This window comes from Condylura cristata, unplaced genomic scaffold (assembly GCF_000260355.1).
Source record: "Condylura cristata isolate star-nosed mole 26May11 unplaced genomic scaffold, ConCri1.0 scaffold00020, whole genome shotgun sequence".
Taxonomy (NCBI): domain Eukaryota; kingdom Metazoa; phylum Chordata; class Mammalia; order Eulipotyphla; family Talpidae; genus Condylura; species Condylura cristata.
In genome coordinates, this window is record NW_004567121.1 from 27,288,802 (window position 1) to 27,314,562 (window position 25,761).

The 25,761-nt window shown below is 56.5% G+C and overlaps 1 protein-coding gene across 1 annotated transcript in view; it reads left to right on the top strand.

The window, feature by feature from the left end:
* The first annotated feature begins 2,109 nt into the window (after positions 1 to 2,109).
* The window catches only part of CIB4 (calcium and integrin binding family member 4), a 38,179-nt gene continuing 14,527 nt past the window's right edge, over positions 2,110 to 25,761 (top strand). Inside the window, exons 1-3 of the mRNA XM_004686377.2 lie at positions 2,110 to 2,206; positions 2,577 to 2,611; positions 8,106 to 8,202. Coding sequence (XP_004686434.1) covers positions 2,153 to 2,206; positions 2,577 to 2,611; positions 8,106 to 8,202 — 186 coding nt within the window. The 5' untranslated portion in view covers positions 2,110 to 2,152. The remainder of the gene's footprint in view (positions 2,207 to 2,576; positions 2,612 to 8,105; positions 8,203 to 25,761) is intronic.

Consider the following 25,761-nt stretch of genomic DNA (forward strand, 5'->3'; position numbering starts at 1 on the left):
GGAGGTGACCACAAGGTGCGGCAGACCTCTCCTGACCCGCCTGCTGCTCCCCTCAGCAGTGTACTTCCTCGATCTGCCTGTTCTGCTCCCCGCTCTGTCTTTGGTGAAGCCTCTCGCCACTCCTGCACCTCTGGCTTGTACCCCAGCTCTGTATGCACAAATAAATAAATAAATCTTAAAAAAAAAAAAAAAGAGTAGAAGCTGAAAGGGCTTAGCAAAAGATGGGACTGAATTACTGACTTTGCCTTCTAAAGTTCTACCCTTTCTTCCAGACCCAATTTTAAAAGCATTACCATACACCCAGTATTGACAACTCATTGTGTGCCAGGAAACTTGCTAAATAACAGCTTTATAGTTTATCCTTGCACTAACCTGTAAAGATTTATTGCCTCCATTTTACAGATGAGAAAACTGAGGCTTAGACGTTTTATGACTCACACAAGATGAAATAGGACAAACCTGGTGGGGGACCAGGCGTGATCACAGGTGGGTTCTCACTAGTGGGCTTACAATTGTAGGACAGGACCCAAAGGCAGACACAAGGGGAGAAACAACAATAACGGGATTTATTTACATAGGGAGTAAGGGGAGAGAGAGAGGAATGACTGATTGCGTGTGGCCAGGAATCAACTGCTGAGCAGAAACCAGGGTCCAAGCCAAAACCTCACGGGACAAGTGGCTTCTCCACGGCCACCCCCCTCACCATTGGCTTACCTGGCCAGCAGCCAGTCATTTACTGCCCAACCCCTGTTGGTCTCACCTGCCAAAGTGCCAGCCCCACACCATTTCCCGTCAGACCCCTCAGGGATGGGAGTCTAGAAAGCGCCACCTTCTACCATGGAGTCTGCTGAGAGCGTCCCCAGTGGCGTGGAGGTTACTCCTCACTGCTCTCTTAGACGTCATGTCCTCCGCCATCATATATGCTATCTGTATCTCAGCCCCTTGGATGACGCCAGCTACAGAAGACTTCCTGCTCGGCGATCTAAAATCTTCTACATGCTCAAGACTGCACTGTTTCGCCTATGACATCTGCTCCACCTCCCTGTGTGTGTGTGAGTGAGACATCTGTGTCAGGCTCACTGTGGACACTCCACCTGTTTCTGTGCCTGGGGGCTCCTGGGTTTCTTCTCCGTCTTCGTGCAGGACTGACAAAGAAAAATGAGCAGCTGCACCTCCAGAGATATAAACGAGCTCCTTCAGGAAGGCCTGGCTGTTTACTGGGAGAGCAAGTGGAGGGAGCAGCTAGGGGAGGGTGAACACTCAGGCCTTCCGGGAGGCAGGGGCTGGAGAGGGTTTCCAGAGGCCTCGCCCGGCCTGCAACCCTGACGGCTGGGATGGGCCACTTTTCGGTCTTTCCATATTGATTTCCACCCCGCTCTCCGTCACAGTAGGAGAGCTGTTGGGGTGAGAGGCACTGGGGCATTTACTTCCAGGGCTAGTGGGGACCCCACAGCTCCACTCTGTGGTTCCATCAGACTCTGACTCTCCTCGACACCCAAACTTAGCTCTGGGGTGCTCCCTCCATCCAGTTTGTAGACCCTCTTCTAATGCTCCTAATTTGGCTGTGCTTCTGCCTCTGCTCAGACTGATGGGGTGCAATGATCTTGTCTGCTCTTTGGGTCGCTTCTTGAGGTCAGGACCTGTGTGTGTCCGCCCCCTCAATCCTGGCCCAGGGCTTGGGACGTGGTTCTACCAGCTAACGTTGACTGAGCACGTATGACGTACGAAGCGTTGCGCCTGTGTTGACTCAGATCATCCTCAAAGCTTCACGATCATCATCTCTATTTTACAGTTGAGGAAACTAAGATACAGAGAGGTTGAATGAGTCACCCAAGGTCACATGTCTCGTTAGCATCTGGCAGATGGGACAGGAACTGAGGGCGACTCTTAAGCCAACAGTCTGCTCTCAACTCCACAGCTGGCTGCCTTTCTCTTTGTTGTTTGGGGGTCCAGTGGGGTGGGGGGTCATGTCTTTTGGTGTTGGGAACCAAAAGAACCTGTTTCTTTGCCCACTCTGGAGCTCAGGGAGAATGGGCAGAAGGTGGAATGTAGGTGACCATGGCAACCAGATCGCCTGGCTGCTCATACCAGGCCCCAGTTGGTGAGCCCTTGGGCTGAGATTCTGCTGCTGGCAGAGAGGAGTGGAGTGGGCATGGGGCAGTGTCTGAGGCACCAGATGCACTGGGAGGACCTGGAAGAATACCAGGTGGGCAGACCAGGGTTCTGGGCAGAGATGGGGGTCTCCTGGGGCAGTGGGGTTGTAGGACAACTCTTGCCTGAGGCCCCTGTCTCTGCTAAACCTGCATCCTTGGGGTGCAGGCCAGTCCTCTGAGACTCCTCTGCTCTGCCTCTTGCTCCTGAGCCCAGGGTTTGGTCTTGTCGCTGATCCCCTCTCCAGCTCTGTGCCAGCATGTCCCTTCCCCAGGCCACCAGCAACTGTCAGGGCCTGGGGGGGCCTCATTTCCCTGGCTGTGGGGAGACAGCGTGGGCTTTCCCTGGCCTGTCCCCAAGCTCTCCACTCCTTGGGGGCCAGGAGGCTGCATGGAGTGGCCAGGTCACTTTGTGGTTTCTTGTAGGCCCTGACCTTCCTGACCAGAAACGAGATCCTGTGGTGAGTAGAGGGGCCCCCTCCTTTCCCTGAGCTGGGGTCCTTCCCTGGTGCAGCCCCACTCTGGCCACTGAGCGCAGTCCCTGCTCAGAGTCACAGGGCCCTGGACACCAATGGGCACAGATGGGCTGAGTCCGAGGGCTCGAGGTCGTGATTCCCAGCCTGACCGGAGTTGAGTGAACCTCAGGCAGCTGTGGGACCCAAGGCAGGGCTCCTGTAGAATAACGCAGGTGGACAGGACCTCGCTGGGGTGAGAGGAAGAGAAGGAGTGAACTTAAAGGCAGGTCTGAGGCCCATGTGGGCTGTTCCCTGGCTGACTCATCATCCCTCCTCCTCCAACCTCTCTTTGGTGCCTGGCATGTGGCAGACACTGGGGGGATGTGAAGTCGCTGGGGGGATAACAGTGGGTAGGGCACAGGCCCTGTCCTCAAGAGGGCTCTGTCCAGTTGGGAAGCTCCAGACCAAAGTACTGTTCAAGAAACCCCTCCCGGGAGGATGGAGAGAGTGAGTGGTGTGAGGCGTATGAGGGCTTGGCCTGGCCAGGGCCAACGAGAACTTGGCACAGGAGTCCAGGGGCTCACCAGGACATGCTGGGTGGGGGTGGGGTCAGGAGAGCATTTTAGACCCTCAGGCCTGGGACCACTCCCTGCAGCGTCTCTGCTGGGGCTCCCCTCCCTAGCCACCATGCCAGGCCTCGAAGTCCTACATCCCATCCTATTTTGGGGCAGGGCAATGCCTAGCTGCAAGCCTCACCCTCAGAGAGATGGCGGGCCCCGGGGGCTCTGGTGGCCAGAGGCAGTGATGGCGCCACACCGTTTGAAAATTACTATTCACTCATTTTTTTTTAATATAGAAAATTATGACAACACTCCAAATGACTCACCTCTTAATACCCATATAACCCCATTGATATTTTCTAAAAAGTAACACTTGAATAAAAATGAACATTTCAAAGTAATAGGTCATCCAATGGCTAAAACATAGTGCCGAATGTCCTAAGTGACAAGCAAATGTCTCTCTCGCCTGTTCCCGGGCCTCCCCTCCGTGCAGAGAGCCATCTAGTCTTCTAGGAAACCCTTCCCTACATCGACCTTCCCAGGTCGACAATGTGCACCTTCCTTCTCCTGTGGATTTGCCTCCCTGTGGGCAGGCTCTTTGTGCACAGTGTTTCATGTGGCGTCAGGCGCAGCACTGCAAACCACAGGCAACTTAGGTTCGTGGTGGGGGCTGGGGGCGTGAGCTACGGCCCACCCACAGAAGAGATGCTCGTGGACTCTAAACAGGAATGAAGCACAGCTCGAGGGCCTTAGGCAGAACTAGTCAAGATGACAGCTCCAAACATGTCCAGAGCAGCACAGATGTTCCTATGGGGGGAAGCGCTACGGAATGCGTGAATGGGCTACACTCTTGGAAGTTTGCCCGCCTGTGTGTACACACCCACAGCGCCCTGCGGGTACGTGTGTACCTCCACCTATCCACCGATGAGCACGCACACACGCGCACACACACGCACGCTTAAAGTTTACGCATGTCTGGAGTCCCCTTCCCGGGCTTGGCTCTCAGAGAAGGGGCCTGTCCCTTCTACATTTCTACATTTTTTTTCCCCGTCTTGTCAGTCTCTGAAAGAGCAGAGCTTGTTCAGCCACAGCTCCTGGCAAGCCCCTCACCCCTGGAGGAACTCTGCTAGGAGCCCCGGGCTCCTGGATGTCTCCATGGGCTCACACGCAGGCCTTTCTGGGCTCTGTTTGCAGCAGGAGCTGCAGGCCCTGCTGCTGGAAACTGACCCAAAGAAAGGGCATGTGGCTTCCGCAGGCCCCAGGGCTGGAGCCTGGTCTGACTGAGCCTGAGCAGTCCGGACCAGCATGAATGGCTGTGGGTGTGGGCTGGGAATGGGGCTGGTGTGGGGGCCTGAAGCTGCACCCTTAGCCCTTGTCCAGGAGGGCCCAGCCTTTCCTCTTGGCACCATGGAGACCGCTACCCTCTCTGTCTCACCATTCTGTCTGAACATTAGCTCCTGGTGCCCTGGGCACTGGCAGATCAGCTCGGGGGGAGATTGCCCCTTGGCTCACCAAAGCCAAAGGTCAGTGTCCGCAGCTCAGATTTGTCTCTGTGACCAGTTCTGCACCCTCAGGAGCCCCCGTCCACACCTGTAAAATAGTGCGATGTGGGGGTAACGGCGCTCGCCCCACAGAGTCGTTCTGAGAACAATCAGACGGTCGGAGCTACAGCAGCACCACACAGCCTCGTTTTCGCGCCATTATTTCCTTTTCGCAATGGGGACACTGGCACAGAGACGTGAAGTGGTTCGCCCAAGGTCACACTGCTTGGAAATAACAGATCGTGGGACTGAAAGCCACATTTTCAGACTAAAGATAGGGCCATTCACAAAACACCTGCAGGTGATGCCACCCGGCAAAGGGCTGTAGCCCCCGAGGAGAGGGGGTGAGGTGAGGTCCCCGACCCCAGGCCGGGATGAGAGGGTGCGAATCCAGCTCGCAGGCAGCCTTGTTCTCAGTGCCGCCCATGTAACGAAACACGGACTTACAGAACCTATGGCCTGGGCCTCCTCCCCCCCAAGCCCAGAACCCGCACCTCAGGGTGGGTGTAGATCATTTCCAATTCTCCCCGTGATTCTTAGATGGGACCCAGTTGATGGTCACTGAGTTAGAGGGAAACAGGGACCCAGGAGGGGCCTGGCAGGCCCAAGGTCCCGCAGGGTTTGGGCGGCAGGCCTGGCCGCCTCCCTGCCCCAAGGCCTGCGGGGGCCCTGGCAGCCCCTCCCCAGGCTGGGCTAGGTGTGGAAGGCAGCCACAGCTTCGCTGCTGGATTTCTGGCAGCAGAATGTGTGAGTTTTTCAAATGGCTTTGACTTTTGAGTCCATTAGTGATTAATTCAGAGTTCCATTTAGAGCTGGCTGATCCATATTTAGAGGAGGAGAACATTTTGTGGCAGCGAAGATGCAGCCACGATTCATCTGTGGGCAGCCCACCCACTTGGCAGCCTGGAAGGCCTGCAGGCCTGCAGTCCCCTCCCTGCAGACCCCTCCCCCAGGGTCCTCTGGGGGTGGGGCCAAGACCCTCATCTGGGTGCGGATCCTTGGGATCACTCATACCAGCAATTCTGGCAGGGACACTCTTCCCCTGAGGGCTGCTGGACAGCCCCTGTGCTCACATGATGGCTCCTGTCCTCGCCGCTGTCCTTCAGGGTCAAGTCCCCTCTGCCCCCACCAGAACTCTTCTGGAGAATGTGGTACCCCCTCATTACACACCCCGCTTTCTAACTCCCTCCCGAGCTTGTCACAGTAGCTTCTGGTCAGGACCCCTGGCGTGGCCACAGTCCGTGCCCCGGGAATTTCCGCCACACCAGGCCCCTTTTGCAGGCCTGTGTCATGAGGGAGCATGGCACCCTGATGGGGGTTACCTTCCCCTGGGGCCAAGTCAGGTCTTAAGCCCAGATCTGCCTGCGTAGAGCAGGCAGACAGCCGCCTGGGGTCACACAGCTCGGACAGGGGCTGGCTCCCTGATGTGGCAGCACACAGACAGGAGGCTGGCAGCACTCTGCAGAGGCTGGGCCAGAGCCCAGCACTCGCCAGCGCCGTGTATGATCCGAGGCCCGCTGTGGAGAGAGGGGGGGTGCTGTGGAAGCTGGCCACCTGTCTGCAACAGGAGGGACACTGGACGGACACCCCGGTGCCTGCTGGGATGGGAGAGAGTGGGGGGCTTGGGAGGCGAGGGGAAAGCCCAACCTCTCTCACCACCTGCAGCCTCCGTGGGCCTCCGTGGGCCAGAGGCAGTGGTGCCGGGAGGCGGCCAGTAGAGATGACTCAGGAGGACACAGAGCAGGGTCTGGCAGGCTGTGGAGTTACAGGCTAGTGGGCACACGCACACGGTGGACTTCCCGTCCATTGTCCCATGACTGGGCCCTGAGGGACATTTTTCCACTCAGCTGTGAAAAGTGGCCAGATGGGGAGCTGGTGGTGCTCTGAGATCCCCCGGAGTTGGGCCCTGGGTGTGTCACCTCCTCTATCCCAAGTCTGTACTTGTAAAATCACCCTTCAACTTCTGCACTTAGTCACATGTCCCTGAACCCCCCCAATTAGAGATTCCTCTGAGGCAGCACCCACAAACTGCACTGACCCTGAGGCCTTTGGTCTCACTCCTGAGTGTAAACTAGTTCGATCATCTGCTTGTCCACTGCTCAGCCGAGGCTGGTGGTTGGCTGGGGAAGGGCGAGAGGCAGGAGGAGTGACTGGCGAGGTATTCACGGCGCACAGGGCCATAGGGCTGTCGTGGTGAGGAGGGGACAGGTCGGCCACGTCCCAAGGCTCCCGCCATCAGTTTAGGTCTGGACAGAGGGCGCAAGCGCAGCCCAGCAGGAGGTGGACAGGACGGCCTCTGAGGCCCCAGAGCTGCAAGCACTGTGTGCCAGGCAGATGCTGGCAGACACAGATCCTCTCATTTACTCCTGGTGTCTTTGTGAGGGAGATTTATTAGTCCCGTTGTAGGGAAGAGGAGACGGAGGCTCTGGGGAGGCAGAATCTGCGCAAGGTCTCCGAGCCACCAAGGGCAGGGTTAGGCCTTGAACTTTGGCTCCAGATGCTGTTGTTACCTCTCTGCATTCCCATTGAACTCACACCACAATCCAGCTCCAGAAGCAGCATCATGGGTGCCCATTTCTGAGACGGTGAAACTGAGGCTCAGGAGCGAAGGGAGGTCCCCCAGCCCTGCGGGATCCCAGACCCCCTGGGTGTCCAGTCACCATGACTTCTCTCCTCTGCTGTCACTGGTCCTTCAGACCCAAGAGGTTGTGAGTGAATAGGGAGCTGGGCCCGGGAGGGGGGGGGGTAGGTGGTCAGAGTGGCAGTGGTAGGCTCGTTGGCTCTGGTCTGAGGCAGGCTGCCCTTCTCTCGGCAGTCACACAGCCCTCTTGCTCTCTGCCTGTCGCTCAAACAAAATGCCCCAGACCAGGGTGGGGCCTGTAGACAAAGCCCTCAGTCGCAGGTTAGGAAGACAGCTCAGCCCCACAGCCTGAGCATGGGCTTGCCGGCCTGCGTGGCTGTGGGGCGCTCTGGCTGCAGGCATCTGGATGCTAACCCTGGCTGGCGCCCAGGGAGCCCCCTTTCCTCTGGGCTGACGGCCTGAGGCAGCCTGGCTCCCACAGTGGCCTGCTGGTTTCTCCATTTTTAAGTGCAGGCCTGGATGGAATGGCGACAGATGTCCTTCAGCTCTGATGTCTAGAACTAACACTCAGAGAGCGTGTTCCAGGCCAGGGGGCACGGTCACATGCTTCTCCTCATGCCTGGTTCATCTCTGCACCTCCCTCGGTGTCTGGCACACTGGCTGCCTCGGTGCAGGGATGTTTCTAGAAGGGGAGAATGAGGCCTAACTGCCTTTTCTGTGTCCATCCATCCGGAGCCCCCTTCCTCCGTAGAGAGCCGGCAGGACAGGCACTTCCTGCCCACCTCCCAGCCTTCAGCCCATTACACCTCTCTCCTCAGCATCCATGACACCTTCCTGAAGCTCTGTCCTCCTGGGAAATACTACAAGGAGGCCACACTGACCATGGACCAGGTCAGCTCCCTGCCGGCCCTGAGGGTGAGTCCACGAAGCTTTGTGTGGGTGAATGGGGGAGGGGGCGGGTGCCCGGTTGCTGGGATCTGCCGAGCAGCTGAAGGTTGAGAGGGGCACTTGGTGCTGACCAAGGGGCTCGAGAGCCTCCAGGTGTGGGGGTGCTGGCTTCCAGACACTCCTCACATGGCAGAGGCAGGACAGGTGTGACAGTGTCACTACCTTTCAGGTGAGATGCTGAGGTGCTGCGACTTGCTCATTTCTCGTAGTTGAAGGTGGCGGCCTCAGCGGGAGCCTCTCGCCAGCCCTGTTGTTCATCCCGGTATGCTGCCTGCCCCAAGGCTTCTCGCTACCCCTCTAATCCATCAGCCACCGAGCAACCCTACACGGGCCAGCTCCCCTTGCTGGCTTTTGTGCCCCGAAGTAGGCTGGTAGGAAGAGCACTCAGGCCTTCGGGAAGCCTAGCTGCCACGCTGGCCATCTGCCAGGCCCCCTCCTCAGTCTTTTTTTTCTGCTCAGGATACCTCTGCAGGCTAGGGCTTTTCTAGAAGGATGGAGACTTTTCTCAGGCTCTGCCCCGAGAAATCAGGAGTAAGACTTGAAGCATGGGGACAGCCCTGCCAACCTGCCTGCAGGAGTGAGGACGAGAGAGGACCCCCAAGCTTCCTCTTCTCTCCCCCGTCAACCCTCCCTGAGTGCGCCTGTTCGATAAGAGTTGAATGCTCATATCCCCCTTCTGAATTTTCCCATTTTTTTGGTGTTGAACCCTATAACCACATGCCCAGGACACACACAACACGCGCGCACGCACGCACACACACACACACACACACACACACACACACACTGCCCTTGCAATGAAGAAGTCCTTGCGCAAATCACTCTGGGCCCCCATTTCCTCACCTGCTGAGGTGGGGGGTGACAGGGAGTTTGCACTGGCTCCTCAGGGCTCCTTGCACCCCGGAGTTGTGCTTGGGGGAACACCTCCACCCCCGTGCTTTCAGGACCCTCTCTGAGCCTGTGCCCTTATTGAGCACAGATCCTGCCCCTCCCCCAAGAAGTCTGGAAGAGCCCAGAGGTGCACAATAGAAGAACTCCCAGTCACTCCTGAGATTTTTAATTAAAATGTGGGCCGCGCATAGAGAGGCGCTGTCAGGTTAGCAAATCATGGCTGTGTCAGGCTTCCCGGTTTATCTGGATCTCAGTGGAATAATGGTCTGAATTTGTCGGTGTGCAGTGAAAGCCATCTTCATTCCTGTCTGGAACAAGACGGGCTCCGAGAACTGTGGGCATCTCTTGGAATGGGGCCAGGGCCGGGGCGGGGGTGTCCGGCAGGAGTGGGAAGGTGCCAGGGGCTGAAACAGAGGCAGGCGGAGAAAACAAAGGGATGAGATGGGGTGTGGAGGGGGGGGGATGGCAAGGAGACAGCCCTCAGCAAGGTGAATGTGCCCAAGTATGACATGTGTGTGGATCCCCTCAGCACACACACATGCCCCAGCCCCCCACCCCCCAAGCTGAACCATGCCTCCACCCCCGGTGGGACTTCTCTCAAGGCCAGCCTCGGCCCTCAGGACCCTAGGTGAGGGGCAGCTGGAGGCGTCTGCCTCCCCCACGCCACTGGTCAGACCCAGAACATCTGAGTGTCCAGCCTGGGAGGAGACTCAGACCATGCAGTCTAGTCATTGCAAACACTCCTCACTGGAGCTTTACACACGGGAGGGGTCAACCTTCTCCCAGTGGGGGCCAGGTGGTGGCAGGAGGACCCTGGCCCCAGGCCCTGCCTTCCACTTCTCATGGGCTTCTCTGGGCTGGGCTGGTGCTGGCAGGGGCCTGGAGCTGCAGGGTGCCTGGGGGCACCAGGGAGCATGCCACCCTGTGGTGGCTGGTGGCCCTGGCACTTGGCCTGGCATCTGGGGGAGGAGATGTGAGGGTGGGCAGGCTGGCACTGGAGTAAGATCGCGAGAACCGAGACCAAGCCCAGCTCCATCACTCTCCATGATGACACATCTCCCGGCTCTGCGTTCATTTCCTATCTGTGAAACAGACGGTACCGCAGCGCCCTGTAACAGACCGTGCAGGGGTGAGGCATTGTCCTCCTCCGGCCCACCCCTCTCTTCATGGGGGTGGGGTGAGGGTGTCTTGTTGGGTAGGGGCTGGGGGCAGTCAGACCTGAGGATGGAGGAGGGGCAGACTGGCAACGACCAACCGACCGACAGGGGTGGAGGCAGGGGTGGGTGGGGGCCTGGGGTCTGTGCACTGCTGGGCCCAAGGATGAGGGACCACACCTGGGCGGCGGCAGGCCACGCCCGCAGGGCAGGGCTGGGAGCCTGAGGCGGCTTGTTCATTGATTCCTGGCTGGAAACTAAACAGGGCCTGGAGCAAGATTCATGGGCTTGTCTTGCTGCATCCCTCTAATGGGCACGGTTTTCATCTAGCTTGCAACCACCATTGTAGCAACACTGGAAAACACAGAGAAGCAGCAAGACAGTAACGCTGATAAAAACCATCTGGTAGCCCACCTCTGGGGACGGCCAGGACCGTTCTGCCTTATGCCTTCCAGATTTTTTTCCCCCTATGCAGAAATATAAATGTTTCTTGGGATCACATTGACTTTTTTGTATGTGGCTTTCTTAAAACAATGTTTTTGGTTTCTTTTCACCTTTCCAACTGGCTCTGAGCCGCAGCACCCCACTCATGAACTGAGGGCGCCGAGCCTTGCCGCACTAGGGAACGAGGGAACGCAGAGCAGGAGTGGAGGAGCTGGGGTGACTTGCTGACCGGTGATCCTCGGGGAGCACTTAACGGACAAGGGACTGGGGGGGAGAGGAGGGGTGGGGAAGGGAGCATTTAAATCCAGCCAAAGATGCTGGTGGGGGGGTTTGGGGGTGCAGCCTGTCCCTCTGTGGCTAGAAGAGCCACCTTCAGGTGCTGGGAGACAGAGGCCCTGTCCCGGCACCCAGATTTCTTGAAAAGACGGGAGCACTTTTTGGTCATGGGCTGTGCACAGAAGTGCGTGAGGGTGAGGCTCCCCAGGCAGCATAGACCTCAAATGACACCCGGCTGTGGTTGGCCACACTTGGCCTTGTTCTCTCTGTTGTCTTGTATCCCCGACTTTGGACTTCCCATAGTCCAATAAAATCCCGCCCCCCAATTTCTTTTGGAGGAAGGACTAGAGACTCCAACTTTTCAATTTTGCCAAGTAAGGGCATTAAAAAAAAATGTCACCCATAATCACCATCATTTCGTTTTCTCCCCAATGTTCGTTTTAGAACAAAAACGCAAGCCGGCCCTACTCCCAGAAGGAAGAGCAGCTCTTTCCACCCACGTCCCTTTTTGTCCCTGTTCCTCCCCCCTTGTTCCTGGATGTCAGGGACTTTATCACTGGTGGTCCCCGAGCCTCAGACTGGCCTTTGGGGACTTATAAGTCACACTGACGCTGCTCCTGGTGTCTGTCGAGCCCTGTGCGGAGCGGAGAGCTTGCGTCCCGAGAAGACCAGTCAGGCCCCTGGGAGGTGAAGGCCGAGTGTCCGAGTGCCCTCAGCAGCTCCAGTATGTCGCCGCGTGAGTCACACTGCCCAGAACACGTCTTTGGAAAAAGCTTTGAGAATTGGGCCCCAGGGAGCAGCGGGCACTGCTGTAACTTGGCTCAGGGGCTTGAGTGGTCTGGGAAGAAAGTTCTGTTTTCTTAACTTGTGTTCACTCATGTGAAAAGTGGGTTGGTTGATTTGGGAAGGGTCTGCCCATTGGAGCCCCCAGAAGGTCCCCGGGAAAGTCTGATGACAGAATGCCTTGCTGGGCCTGTCTGTGGTCCTTTTTTTTTTTTTTTGCTCAGAAATTTCTGTTTTCTTTGTGTTTGCTGCTCTATTTGGTGTCTTTAAAAGTGAACTAGCTCAGTGTGTCTGTGCTTGTAAATAACGATCTTGCTTTCCATAAACATGAATGAACAGTAGCGTCTGTGGCCAGTTTCTAGTTTCTAGTCTGGGATGGTAGAGGTAGCCGGTGAGGGAAGGTCTTGGGGTCTCAGGACCGGCCTGGTGGAAGCTTGCACACTGGACCTTTCCCCACCCTCTTGCCCTCTTTGAACCTCCTGCAGATGGATGGTGAGTGCGAGGTCCTGCTCTCTGCCACATTTATCTGAGCATCTGTGCTGTAAACGTGCGAAGAAGTTGGGAAGCCTGTGCTCCTGAGTTTCATCTTGCTCTCTGTCTATCCCCGGTTTTTCTGAGCCTTTCTGAGGTCTACTTATTGGCTTGGGCTCTCTGCTCAGAATAGCTTTCAAGGGACTCACTCCCAAAGATTTCACAATAAAAAGTCCTGACAGTTATTCAGTCTCTTGAGAAATCAGCAGGGTGGAACAGAGTTGAAGGAGAAGGGGTGGAAGTGTGCTTTTTTTTTATTATTATTTTTAATTTTGGGGGTAGTTTTTAGATCAAGAAGATGGATACATGCCAAGAATCAGGCTACCCTAGCAGAGCGACCCCCCAATCCCGCGCCCCTCTCTGGGGTCAGCCACTTCAGCTCTTACCTGATGCTTGGGGTTTGCCTCTGCACACCTGAAGCTCACACTTGGTGTCCCTTCGGGGTGGCTCAGCTTTTCTTTATTTAACTCTTTCCCCGTCTCATGTCCATCTTCCCCGTCCCATGTCCATCTTCCCCGTCCCATGTCCATCTTCCCCGTCCCATGTCCATCTCCCTGTCCTCCAAGGACTGTTATATAACCGTTCAGTTAGATCACTCTCCGGTGCTTACACCATGATGATGCACAACACTCAGAACTGAGCTATGAAATACACTGTGGTTACTGTTCTCTTTTGGTACATTTTGGGGGTGGTGTCTTTCCTGGATGTAATCATTGTTTTTACTTAATGTTCTTTGTGCTTATCGTTAAGTCAACACCAAACCTCTGCCAATCATCTAAGCCTCCTCCAAGGCTCTCGGTAGTGAGGTGCTTAGTACACCCCACATTTTCTCGGCCAGATTTCTCTTGGAGGCTTCCGGCAGCTGGACTGCCTCTGAGCCTGGCACACACTGTCACCCTGGAACTGCCATCCACACTCTTTGTCCTTGGATCTTCCATTTTCCCTGTGTTCTGTTCTTTTCATTTTCTCCCTTGCTTTGATGGAGCAGATCCTCTAGTAGCTTCCTGGTAAAGGATGTATGTTTTGACATTTACATATCTGAAAGTGTCATTGAGATTCTCTGCTCACTCTTGATTAAGAGTTTAGATGGCATTGAATGATAGCTTGGATATCATTTTTCTTCTGAATTTGGAAAACCCCACTATCGGATGTTAGCTTCACCATGGTGAAACTCCGTTCCCTGAGTGTTTGCTTGTGAGGGTTTTTTCCTTTCTTTCTGGAAACTTGCATACTCTGATTCCAGCATCCTGAGTTCCATCGATGTGAGTTGATGTGGGTCCTTTTCCTTGCGCACCAGGCACACAGAAGAGCCCTTCAGTAGAGGGACTGAGCAATGGACCATACATTATTTTCTTGGGTAATCCCTCGTTTTCTTTGTTCCCTTTCTGGAATCTGGGATGTTGTATATCTTGGGTTGTTTCTTCATGTTTCTGGTATGGACTTCACCTTTTTGCTTTTCTTGCTGAGAGTTTTCTTCAACTTCTTCAACTCGAATTCTGTTTTTCACTGCCGCCATCATGCTGTTAACTTCAAAGAGTTCATTTTTGTTTACTCTTTATTCCCTTTTGGAAACAGCATCCTCTCTGTCTTCCCGGGCACAGTGTCTTCCCTGTTCTCCTCTCCAACATGCTTTTCCCCACTTGTTTGTTTGGCTCTCTGTCGTGTGGCATCTTCCTCACAGGGTTGGTAATCGCCTGCTCGTCATCAATAGTCAGGGCTGGTTGCTAAAAATCCCGTGTCAAAGCCAGAGTCTGGGTGGGGTTTATGGACTGGGAGCTTCCCTGGAGAGTGAGCCAGGGGCCAATTCTCGAGGACTTCCTAGAGAAGCAGGAGCCAGCTCTGGCTGCCAGTGCCCTAGAGTTAGTCAGAAATGAGGGCGGGAGGGTCGCAGAGTTCAGTCACGTACATTGATTGACTCTCTATTCTCCGTATGTCTGAAGCCCCAGTGCAAAAACCTTCTGTTATCCTCTGCCCAGACAACCACCCTCCAATCTTCTGTAGAAGCCGGGGAGAGGCTGGGGCTCGGTGTGTTCCTTCTTAGAACCCCCACCTGCCTTTCTGCACTTTGGGTCAGTCAATCCTCCTTTCAGTTGAGCTGTGGGACCAGGTAGCTCAGTTTCGAGTCCTCTAGAGGACTCTGGGCTGCAGAACAGCAGCCACCGGGTCCTCGGCTTCCCCTGTGTGTGTCACGGCCACTGCGCCCCTGGCGCCTGCTCTGGCTTTGTCCCTTGTCCTGCTAAAGCGGTCTATGTTAGTGTTAGTACGCGTCAGAGGGAGCGGAAACCATGATGGGCTCCAGCTGTCACCTGACCCAGGAGCACCTAGCTGATGTTCAGTGGGACATTTCAAAACCACCCTGTCCTCACGCTGCTGTCTCACAGCCTCCACCAGACAGCAGCTGCCCCCAGCACTGTCCCGTCCCACAGCACCCCCTCCTCAGGGCTCCTGGACTCTTGTCCATTGATTTCACTGCCTGAGAGAAAGTCCCAGAGATGAGAGACCTGCAAGCTGCCCCTACATCTGAGGCAGAGAGCAGGGGAGGGGTGGGGAGGGGCTAGAACTGGAGGGAAGAGCATCAGGGCTCTGGTGATGACTCACGGGCAGTGCGTGGTAGTGGGAGAACGATGGGGAGATCACCCGAGGGAGATCAAATGCTGTCCAAAAGTGAGCAACGATGTAAGAAAATAAACCATTTTTTTAAAGGGGACATTTGTGGAGGCGACCTGGCAAACAGGGGTTCTCATCCATTCGCCCTCTGTGTGGCCATTAAGTCTTGACTGTGTTTGTGCACTGAGGGAGGTCTTGGGCCTTTACTCAGAATCACAAACCCCAGGCCTTTGCAAAGCTCGGGTTTTTGGTTTTGATTTTACTCTTCTTAACAATTTATTTTTAGTGAGGTACCAGCTCTGTACATGTTTAAGGACTACAGGTCCACACCTCCTCAAGTGGACATTGCCACTCCACACCCCTCAGCAATACCAAACCCTCCACCACAGCCCACCACACAGCTCCTCCGCTCCCCACACCCCTTCTTGTGGCCTCAGGCCTGCAGTCAGATTCTGAGGGTTTGCTTTGGTTCGGCTTTCTCTTTCCCATGCCTCACTCTTTTGTATTCCACCTGTAAGTGACAGCTCATCTTCTTGACTCCAGTGCCAAACATGGGGCCCAGAAAGACTCACCGGGCTACCCAGCGAACCCCATCCTTGTGGAAAGACCCAGCTCAAGGCCTCACGGCCATCCCTGTCAACATCTGCTCCCCACTTCACGCAGAGTGGCATGTCTGGGGTAGCACAGGTCTCTGAGGCCCCAGAAGGACCCTGCACTATTGTCTGTGGCTGGGCCAGAGTGGGCACAGCACCAGTTCCCAGCTCTCCACAGGTACCTGCATCCACGGCCTCACTGGCTGAGGTACCTGCTGGGGAAGGAGAGGGTGAGGGGGGTTAAGTGCTTCACCCAGTGGAAACTCTGCTGCTCTAAATGACCACCCTGCTTGGTCTTGCAGACGCTGGGCTGGAAGGGATTCGAGAGGCTTGGGCCTCTGAGCCCCTGTGGCGTGGAGGCAGCACCGCTGGGAGACTGATGGGAGGGCAGGCAGGACCTGACTCTGGGGTCTTCTTGGGGTCAACCCCACGGACGGGCAGGAAACAGGGTCTCAGGACCTCCAGAGGCTGAGCTGAGGCTTCTTCCATGCTCCGTTTCTGGGCTCCCCCATGTTCTGAGGGTACTTTGAGGTGAGGTCCTGGCACCTGCTGCTAAATGTGCCTCCCGGCTCCCAGGGGCTGAGACCATCCTCCACCTTCGGCCAGAGGGCAGAGTGGAGCATTGAGTAGCAGCCCAGGGTGGGATCTTTAATCACCGCAGTGCAGGCCGTGACAGCTGGACATGGGATAATCCTCATGTTGTATTTAGGCCACTGCTCACCTAAGATATCCTCCCGGGCTTGCTGGGAAGAGCAGCAGACTGGATGGTCAGGACAGTTCTGTCCCCCACCCGAAGGCCCACTGCCGGCAGCCTGGGCCCGGGATGGCCAGCCCCTGCCCAGCTCAGTCGCTCTGGGCGCTCACAGCAGGTGCATCGGCACAGCGGCACCCCCCACCCCACAGAGAAGGAAAGTCCGCAAGTGGTAACAAGCTCTAGGAAATCGGACAACTGCAAGAACACGTGTTTGTTCTTCTCCCAATTTTTGGGCAAATGAACTCAAGGGCACCCAGCAGGCGACCTGTGTGTACATATGTGCATATGTATGTGTATATCTACAGGTGTACCTGTGTGCACATGTGTGGCAGGGGGAGGGAAGAGGGGGAGACGCCCGCAGAGTCTGGCCTGAGCTGTAGGACCCGCCCGCAGGTCCGTGTGCCGGGGCGTGGGGAGCTGTGCTGCGGCCTGCTTCACGTTGGCAGGGCCCCCCATCTCCGGCAAGCCTAGCCCCTCGGGCTGCTGCGGCAGGCCTGGGAATCGGCTGGCTCCCAAGTCCCCAGACCGGCCCCAACTTCAGCGCCCAGACTCCCGAGTGAACAAACATTCTCCTGAGAGAGGAGAGAAGAGGGGACGGGCCGCCAGCCTCCCAGGCTCCCACGTCGAGGCCTCCTCCCAGGGCTGGGTGACCTCAGCCTTTCATCCACTGGAGAGATGCACACTGGCTTTCCCAGCACCCCTCTCCCGGGAGAAATACCGGGATCAGACACCCAGCGCCTCCTCAGATGGAGCTGGTGACCTCAGTTCCCGCTCACTCAGGGCTGGGGGCGTGGCCATCGGGGTCCAGCGGACACCCTCCCACCCTCCCAGGCTGCCCTGAAAGCCGTTCTGTGCCGGACACTGCGCTCACTTAATCCTCCAAGTGAGGGTTCCGAGACCCGTTAACAGCTGGGAAGTGGAGGATCAAAGGGGTTAAGTAACTCTCCACTGTCACGTGGCTGATGAAAGGCATGAGTCTCAACCTCAGCACCTCCCAGCCTGGGGGTGGGGTCCATCCCCTTGCAGAGCCAGAGTGGGGAGGGCAATCTGGCAGCTGGCTCCCGCCCTGCATTTTCAAGCATCATTAGATCTTTTCCTGACAACTTCATCAGTTAGCAGGGCTTGGAATTGGCAAAAATCCTTATTTAGACATTCAGCCAAAGAATTAAGAAGTGGTTGGTTTCAGAAAAAGCTCGGTGAAGTGGGACGCAGTCACTGCTCTGGGCTAAGCGGTGAGCAGCAGAGACAGGCCCTGGCCTCCCACAGCAGACAAGACACAGAGGCTAGGAGCCTGGGTACCCCCCTGCTCTCCCCGGGCCTCAGTTTCCTCATCTTCCAAGGGGCATGTGCCAAGAAGGTAGCTAGGAAAGTCTGGCCAGCGGGGGAGAGGCCAGGTTCTTGTTTAAGCTTTCCTAGTGCCTTGGCTAACTCCTTCCTTCTCACTGGCCTCCACGTCCCATCTGGACCAGGGCGAGGCACGGAAGACCCACAACCCTAAACTGGGATGGGTGAGGGTTCCCCCGAACCTCTTGACCTGCAGGGATGGTCAAGGGCAGCCGTCTCCCCCAAGCATCCTTGAGGGGGATTCTGTACCTGCTGCCACCTCAGGGTGGTGCTCCCTGGAAGGGGGGTGTGTAGGACTCCCACTCTTTGCTGGGTTGTAACTTGCTCAAGTGGATAGTTCAGTGCATCTGTCACAGAACTGGAGAGGGTTTTGTTTGCGTTGGTACAGAGCTTGAATGTTCCCTGCCACCTGACAAGTGCCACCCTCTCGTCGACCCTGGGAAGTAGCTATCTGTTGTCTGCTTTTCAAAGAGGGGAAATTTGGGGTATCTCAGCAAGCTGTCCACGGTCACCAGCTAGTAAGCGCCAGGACCAGAATCCAACCAACTCTGCCGTCCGTATGTCCCGCGGTCAGAGCTTCTTACCACACATTTTCTCGCTTCTTGGGAGGTATTTTTCCCTCAGCCAAACCCACTCAGGCCTCTAATTGGTTCTGCGAATGATTCATGAGTTCTCTCCAAGCTCCCAAGAGCAGGATGTATAATCCTTCCTTGGAGCACTTGAGAGGCAGTTTGGCGAGTGGCAGGCGGGTGGGCTTCGTGACCAGATGGGCCTAAGTCTGGACGCCATGCGTGCGGGCAGGCGGGTCCCTAACTCCCCAGAGGCTCGGCTCCCGCACCTCGAAGACAGGGATGACAAGCCCCCTTTTCAGGCTCAGAAGGATCAATCGATCCCCCCAGCCCCTGGAGCTCACATCAGTCCGTCGCTTCTCCTTGTGGAAGTTCCTGGGAGGCGAGGCAAGAATGGTCGGCCCCTACCGATGAGGAACCCGAGGCTCTGGCTGGGGCCCTGGGCGCCCTGGTTCTGCCAGGAAAACCGTCCATGTGCTGGAGGCGAGAAGTGAATTCGGGCTTCTCTCCAAAGGTGGAGCCTTCTCCCTGCAGACAACACATTTAAAAAGTCCTGCCCCTGCCCGACTTCCCCAGCGGCAAGGAGGGGCCGGCAGCAGAGGGCTCTGGCACAGGCATGCCCTCCCCGGCCTCGGTCCTGCGCCTCCGAGTACAAGATAAACAAGCCCCATCTCAGATTTTCAGGAGTCCTGGTCCCAAGGGCCCTTCTCAGCCTGCTGGCTTGAGGCTTTATTCCACTCATGTCTTTTCTGATAACTTCATTTGTGCCCCCAGAGACCTCAGACTTGTTTAAAAATAGAAAAATAAACAACATTGTTCCTGACATGCCCACTCCCTGCTTTGGGCCCCCTAACGAGGTGCTGGCCCGGCTGCCTGGAGCTCTGTTCCCAGGATTTGTAAGCCTCTGAGGGCCCTTCTCTGCAGGGACACGCCAGCCACAGGCCGGACGGACTGCCTGGGCTTGAGCCCTGAGTGTGGGGACGGGTCTGGGCCACCTGTCGGGAGCTGCAGGCTCCAGCAGGCAGTGCCAGCTGCACACGGCTGGCATACACTGGCACATTCACCCAGCACTGGTCCAACCACAGAGGGACCTGCTGGCCCTGGCCTCAGCCCCTAACGAGCCGGCTTCTGCGTGGCGGGCACTGCTGAGGCCCCAGGAGGCAGCCCCGCCGGCGCCCCGGCTCTCGGGATCGGTTACTGGAAGCCCCTGACTGTGTCTGCAGGGCGTGCGTGGCCCCAGTTTCTCTGCCGACATGGACCTGATCATTGCAGCCCTGTGCGTCCCAGGCTTCGGGAAGACAGGGTGTGAGATGGATGGGAAGCGCCAAGTGCTTCTGGAGAACAGGGCCGCAGTGCTGGGGGGTAGCTCCTGGACTGGGGGCACGGGGGACTGCCCCAGGAGCTGTGGCGGGTCTTTGGATGTGTCAACTCCACACCAGGCGCATCGGCAGGAAGGGGACGGGCTGGGCGGTCAAGGACCCACAACCAGACCACTGGGAACATGACTGAGAGACTGGGCTGACGGGGGCGGGGGGCCGAGGGGTTGAATCTGAACAAAGGCTGAGGAGGACCTGATTTTTTCTGTCCAGGCTGGTGGGTGGAGGAGGAATTAGATTTGGCCCAACAGTGCTCATGGGAGCAGGAGAGGCGACAGTAGAGTCCGTTTCAGCTGGCCTGCAGGCAAAATTCCTGAACAGAGAGCACACTGGGAGCAAGTGGGAGCAAGACTGGGCTGGTTTGGAGACAGCAAGCATCCTGTCCCTGGGTCCCCCAGCTCTCTCATGAGCTGACAGGTACAGTAAGGGGGCGCAGGCTGCAGGTGGGGGTCGCCCACCTGCCCTGGACATTGCCTCAGACTGGGAGCACAGATGAGAGAGCCTTCCATGTGCTGAAAGTCTCTGCACCCAGAGCCCCAGTCAGGCTCTGGGAGGATTCGCCCTCCCCCTCTTTCCAGATGCCAGAGGGTCATGCCCCCATTGGTGTGTGCATGGGAGAACTGGCACCGATGCCATGACCAGCACATCATCTCTTGGGCAGCAGAAAAGGCAGAGACCCCTTTGGCGATGACCAGAGAGACCCAGTTCATCCTGCCCGAGCCCCTGTTTCCCCCCCACCCCGCCCCCCTCTGTCCCGCTCCCCCGAGTCCCCAGGGCTCAGCAGCACTGCTCGGAGGGCAGCCAGGCCAGCCGCCCTGGCCCCTCTCTCCCGGTGGCCTCCAGGAATGGGGGGCTCACTAAGGAGAGGGGAGGCTGCCCGCTGGGCCGGGAGGCTGTGCCACCCTCAACAAAGGGGCCTCCGAGCCAGCAGGCGCCTCACCCGCAGGGAGAACGGGAGGCTGGGCCGTGGGCGCCGCAGGCCAGGCGAGAGGGCAGGATGGCGGCTCCAGAAGTCGGTGGGATGATCAGGAAAGTGAAAAAGTGCTCACTGCTTGCTGCTTACCACCCAATGTCTGTGCAGCGCCGAACGGACCTGGGAGGTGCCAGGACCGTGAGACAAGCCCCATGGCAGCCCCCGACTGCCTGAGCAGCTCCCACCGCCAGCAGAAGAGGCCCAGCTGCCCAGGGACAGCTCGTCCAGCTTTGTCTGGGGCACAGTCCTCCCCCCCCCCCCCCGGAGGCGGAGCAGAAAAGAGAAGCAAGAGCTCCTGTCTCTAACCCCTGGGAAGTCTGGTTACCTGCACGCGTCTGTGGAATGGACTTTATCTCTGAACATGTTTTTATTCATTGTTAAGAACAGCGTGTCAGCAGCAAAGCACATTTTCTGAGGAATTCCTCAGTAACCAACCAACCTCACATACGTTTTTATTTCCCTTTGCCCAGGTCACCCTTTGTTTTACATCATGCTAAACACACATAGATATAATTTTACTTTGTGCTTTTTTTCCCATTAGGCATAATTTCCCCCCACCCCGAATGTTGCATTGTCTTTGCAATTATCATCTTAATGGCTGCATAATTGCATTGAGTTCTGATTTACTCAACCATCTCCTCCTCCCAAGACATTAACATTGTTTCCAGATTTGGGTTGATATTTTTTATTTTTTGCTACTATAAATACTTTTGCAATAAACATCCTCATGTATTTTTTCTTCACTTTAAAAACTTATTTCCTTAGTTTAGATTTCTAGGTTCTTCCTTGGAGGCATTAGATAGACAGAGTGGTCCATTTTTGGAATTTGAACTATGCAACCATTAAAATGGCAATTATACTGATTAGATAGCAACATGGAAAAACATTTATGCCTCATGAGAGAGAGAGAAGAAGAAAATAATACAAGCTGGGCTCGCAGATATCCTTAACCCAAGGAAAGGGAAAGAGAGACCAGTGACATGCCCCTGGGTCCTCCCTCCGGGTTGACAAGCCCTGGTGTGCCCGCTCCATCCCCACCCTCCGGCAAGGCCTCCCCCAGGGGTGCAGAGCTGCTACCACACAGCACCTGGGCCCACAGCCCTGCTGAGCCCCTGTAGCAGCATCTGCCCGGTCCTCTCCTAGCTCTGGCGCTCAGCTGGTGCCACCCTGGAGAAGCAGCTGAGGACCGGGGTGGGGAGCCTGGGGGAACGGAGTTGCAAGTCACTCTTGCCACCCCCTTGGGGTGCTCAAGGCATCTCTCACCCCTCCCCCAGTCCTTCTGGCACTGATCTGTCCTAGGAGAGCACATCCCTGGGCTCTCAGCTGGCGACTATTTGCCGACCAGCCCTGGAGCTCGACCCCGTGTGCAGTTTTTCTGTTTTATTTATTCTATTTATTCTAGTCAATGGAAACCCGTTGACTAGAAGCTTGGGGCTGAGAGTCAGGAAGACCTGGAATGAAACTCCTGCTCTCATTTGCTTAAGTTATTTCACCTGTCTGTACTTCGGTTCCCTTAATCTACACAATGAATTTCCTGACATCTACCGCTTGGGTTGCTGTAAGGACTAAATAGAATAATGTGCGTGACCGTGACTGGCACAGTCAACGTTGGGCAAACACCAGTTTCCTGCCGGCCAGCCTGTGGCCAGGAGCGGTGCCCAGAGTCTGGCCAGCAGTGCTCTGTGAGGGCCAGGGGTGGTAAGCGCGGCCGGGAGGCCGGTCAGCCTGCTGCACTCTGGGCAATGTCCCCGGGAGCCAGGACAGAGAGAATATGGAGTTGGGGGTTTCAAAAACCCAAACACTCCAAGTGTCAGGGACTGAAGCCATGAAGGCACTTAGATATGTTGACCACAGACACCGTCATCTCGACGCAAAGACAGGCACGGGGACTCTCACAGGGGAACATGTTCCCAGGGTGTCCTGGGATGGGCCTCCCCAGACAGCTGCAAAGCAGCCCTGATACCAACCAAGTGGCCCGCCGCTTCCAGACAGGAAGGCTGTTGTAAACAGCCGGCCCGCAGGCCCAGTGGGAGGGCCGAGCGGAGCCCGGCCTCTGCCCGTGAGAAGCAGCACGCTGCCCCGGGCAGTTCCCTGAACTGTGGGTGCCTGGTCTGCTCTGGTGACCTCACCGCGTTAGTCACCACTTCCTGCTTTCTCAGAGGGCCTTTAAAGTGCAGGTACAGATTGCGTTCTAACGGGTTTTTATGTTGGCTGCTGGGAACTTTGTTTGCATTTTCCAGAGTAGCCTATAAACTGTTGTTAGGTTCCCAGCCTCAGCTACAAGTTGACGCTACTTGCGGTGCAACAGACAGAAAACAGTCTTGCTGCAATACTCAAGAAACCCCGGTGCACCCCCACCTTGCACCCCCAAAAGCAGGTCCAGGTGGCTGGGAATCCCCTCCCCTCCCACTGTGTGCAGGTGAGCGGACACAGCTCCTCCATTCTCCTCTGGTGGTATGCTCTTCTTCTGGGGGTGGGACGGACTTGCAGAGGACAGAGAAGAGGCCCCTCTGGGGCTCCCCAGGGCCTCCACCCTCTGCACGTGTGCTTCTCTTCCCCTTTTCCCACACGGCTTCTTGGCTGACGTGCGAACTCTCCACCCGTGCCCAGTGCTGTGCCACTGGTGGTGGGCACCAGGGAGGGAGACGGGGCTCCAGAAGGACCCCGAGGTGGCGCAGCCTGGGAAGGGGGCAGAGTCTGCTGTCCTGCCTACCAGTTGTCACTCCTAGACTCTGACCTGGCCACTTAGTCCTGCCGAAGGACTGGCTACATAAAAGCCACCGGGCAGCTTGCTAAGTGAGTACGGGCCCCCGGGCCTCCGCAGGGTGCTGACTCAGGGAGCCCAAGGGGGGCTTGGGGCATGTGAGAGCCTGCGTGGGCGCTCAGCCCGCCCCCTGGGTCCTACTGCTGAGCCTGGCGTGCCCAGGGCCGCGCCCCTCTGGGTCCTCTGCAGAGTCGGCGGGCACTTGAATGTTGCTGGGTGAGCTGTAAGGCACCAGAGCTGATGGCGAGCTGTGAAACGTGGTAACGAGCAACTGTAAATATTGCTAAACACGGAGACAGCTCATCTTTTTGTTTCCTTTTTCCTTCTTCTTTTTTACCTGGGCAAGTTGTACCATTGAAATGATGGCATTACAAACCCCAACAGTTGCAAGGTACCAATAGCTTACAGATAACAAGAGTTTATACTAAGCTTTCAGTCAGCCTGACTCCAGGGCCGCTGCTCCTTCCACTCCCTGGCCCAAGTCTCCCCCAGCACATTGCTGGGCCCCTGTCCCCCAAAACTCAGGCCCGCATTCCCCTGAGAACCTCTGTCCTGGCAGGTAGCCCTTCTGGAAGGTTCCTCAGGGCATTGGCAGGTACCCGTAGCCTGGAATCTGGAGAGAGATTGCTTTGGTAGGTCTGAGCCAAGTTCAGCCACGTGGTCCCATGGATGTTTAATAATATTTAACATTTTTACTGCCTTTCTCCCCTATCTGCTCCATTAGCTATCTGTCTCCAGCTGCCAGCAGGACACATCCTCAGCCTGTCCCTGCCAACCCATCTGTCACCAGGAGACAGCTCCCATACAGGCCTCTTGTTATTAAACTTCAGGAAGGTTGATCGTCTAAAACAGGGAGACTGTCCCTTTTCTGTGAACAACCGGCCGGAAGGCTGCCCCTGGGCCGCAGGGGGTTGCCTTCACGTCAGTGAGCGTCTCCTCCCCTGTGATCCCTGCCTCCAACACCCCAGAAATGAAAAGCCAAACTCCTCTCCACCTGGTGAAGGTCATCCCACACAGTCTGGTTCTTGGAGGCTCTTCGGAGTTGAGATTAAGCACCGCCCTGGCCTCTTCCCCTCACCTGACATTTTACCCAAGCAGGATGCTCTGTGATAAGGGATAGGCGAGCTCCGGAAAGGGGACCCCTGCCGTTCCCTAGTGTCTGGCCCCTGGCACCCGCTCCTTTGGACTCGGCTCTGGCTGTCTTCTTGCTGGTTTCTGCTCCTCAGCCCTCTGCGGTCTGGCTCCCAGTAACGCTGCTTTATCCTTGTTCTTGTCATCTCAGTTTGCTTGCACCAAACAGAAGTTTCTAAAGAGACTTCTGCAAGCAACTAAGCTGAGTCCCATGGATAGAGACAGGCTTCATTGTTGCCCTGGAACTAGTTCAGTGCCTGGCTCACAGTAACTCACAAAAGGTCTGGTGTGAGCTCCGCCTCTGCTGTCCCCAGCTGAGGAAGTCACAGTCCGGCTGACTTGTTATCTGAGTAACTGCCGCTGGCAAGGGCGTGGCCCTTGGGGTAATGCTCGACCTGAGTATTCTGCAATCACAGGCATGTGATTTTGAGACACATTCTTGGGAAAATTTTATACATGGGTTGTGTAAGTATGCACAGAGCAAGGTTACTATCCATTGGGGCAGGCAGATAAAGGAGGGGCTCAGAGCCCTCAGTGGATTTTTCTGACTTCACTGCTCCTTCCAGGGACCAGATACACAAGCTGGGGGGTGGTTGGGGGGCTGGCATGCAAGGAGGCAGGCATGGGACAGGCAGGGGGTGCTGGGAGACTGAGAGGCAGACAGCCGGACCTTCCAGTCCCCCACAAATCTCTACCACTTGTTGTGGACTCTCTCTGGCCTGGCCTCTCTGTGGCCACATAGTTGATCCTTCTCTGAGTGACCCCCTTCCAGCCTGGCCTCCGGGCCCAGGTGTGCACACTTGCGCACGCGCACTCCCGTGCTCCGGTGTCCACAGCCGGCGCGCGAGCCCGCGCCCAGCTCCCGAGCCCCTCTGCATCAGCACCGTGCGGCCACGGGAGATAGCGCAGGCCAGTGGCACAGCGAGGCTGAGGAATTCCATTTGCACTACGACACCCCCCGGAGTTAGACAAAGCACAAAGCACTGAATTACGAGTTTGAACCCTCCCTCCAGGCTTTCGTTTCCTTTCTATAAAATGGTAACAGTTTTCTGCCAGCTGCTGAGGAGAGAGCCACAGCCTAGCCAGAGCTTTGCACACAGTCGGCACTTACTCAATGCTGAGTTTGTGAACTGACTGACCCACTCCAACTCAACACTGCCACCTTCTGGTCGAGCTGCTGTAGTGCGGAGGGGGTGCGACGGTCTAGGGACTCATCCGATTAGAATTTAGTTTTGACAGTATCCTCATCGCCAGTGTCCAGAGCCCCAAACGAAAGCCGCTCTTCCAAGATGAGGCCAACCTTCCAGGATTGAAGGACGAGAAGCCTGTGAGGGGA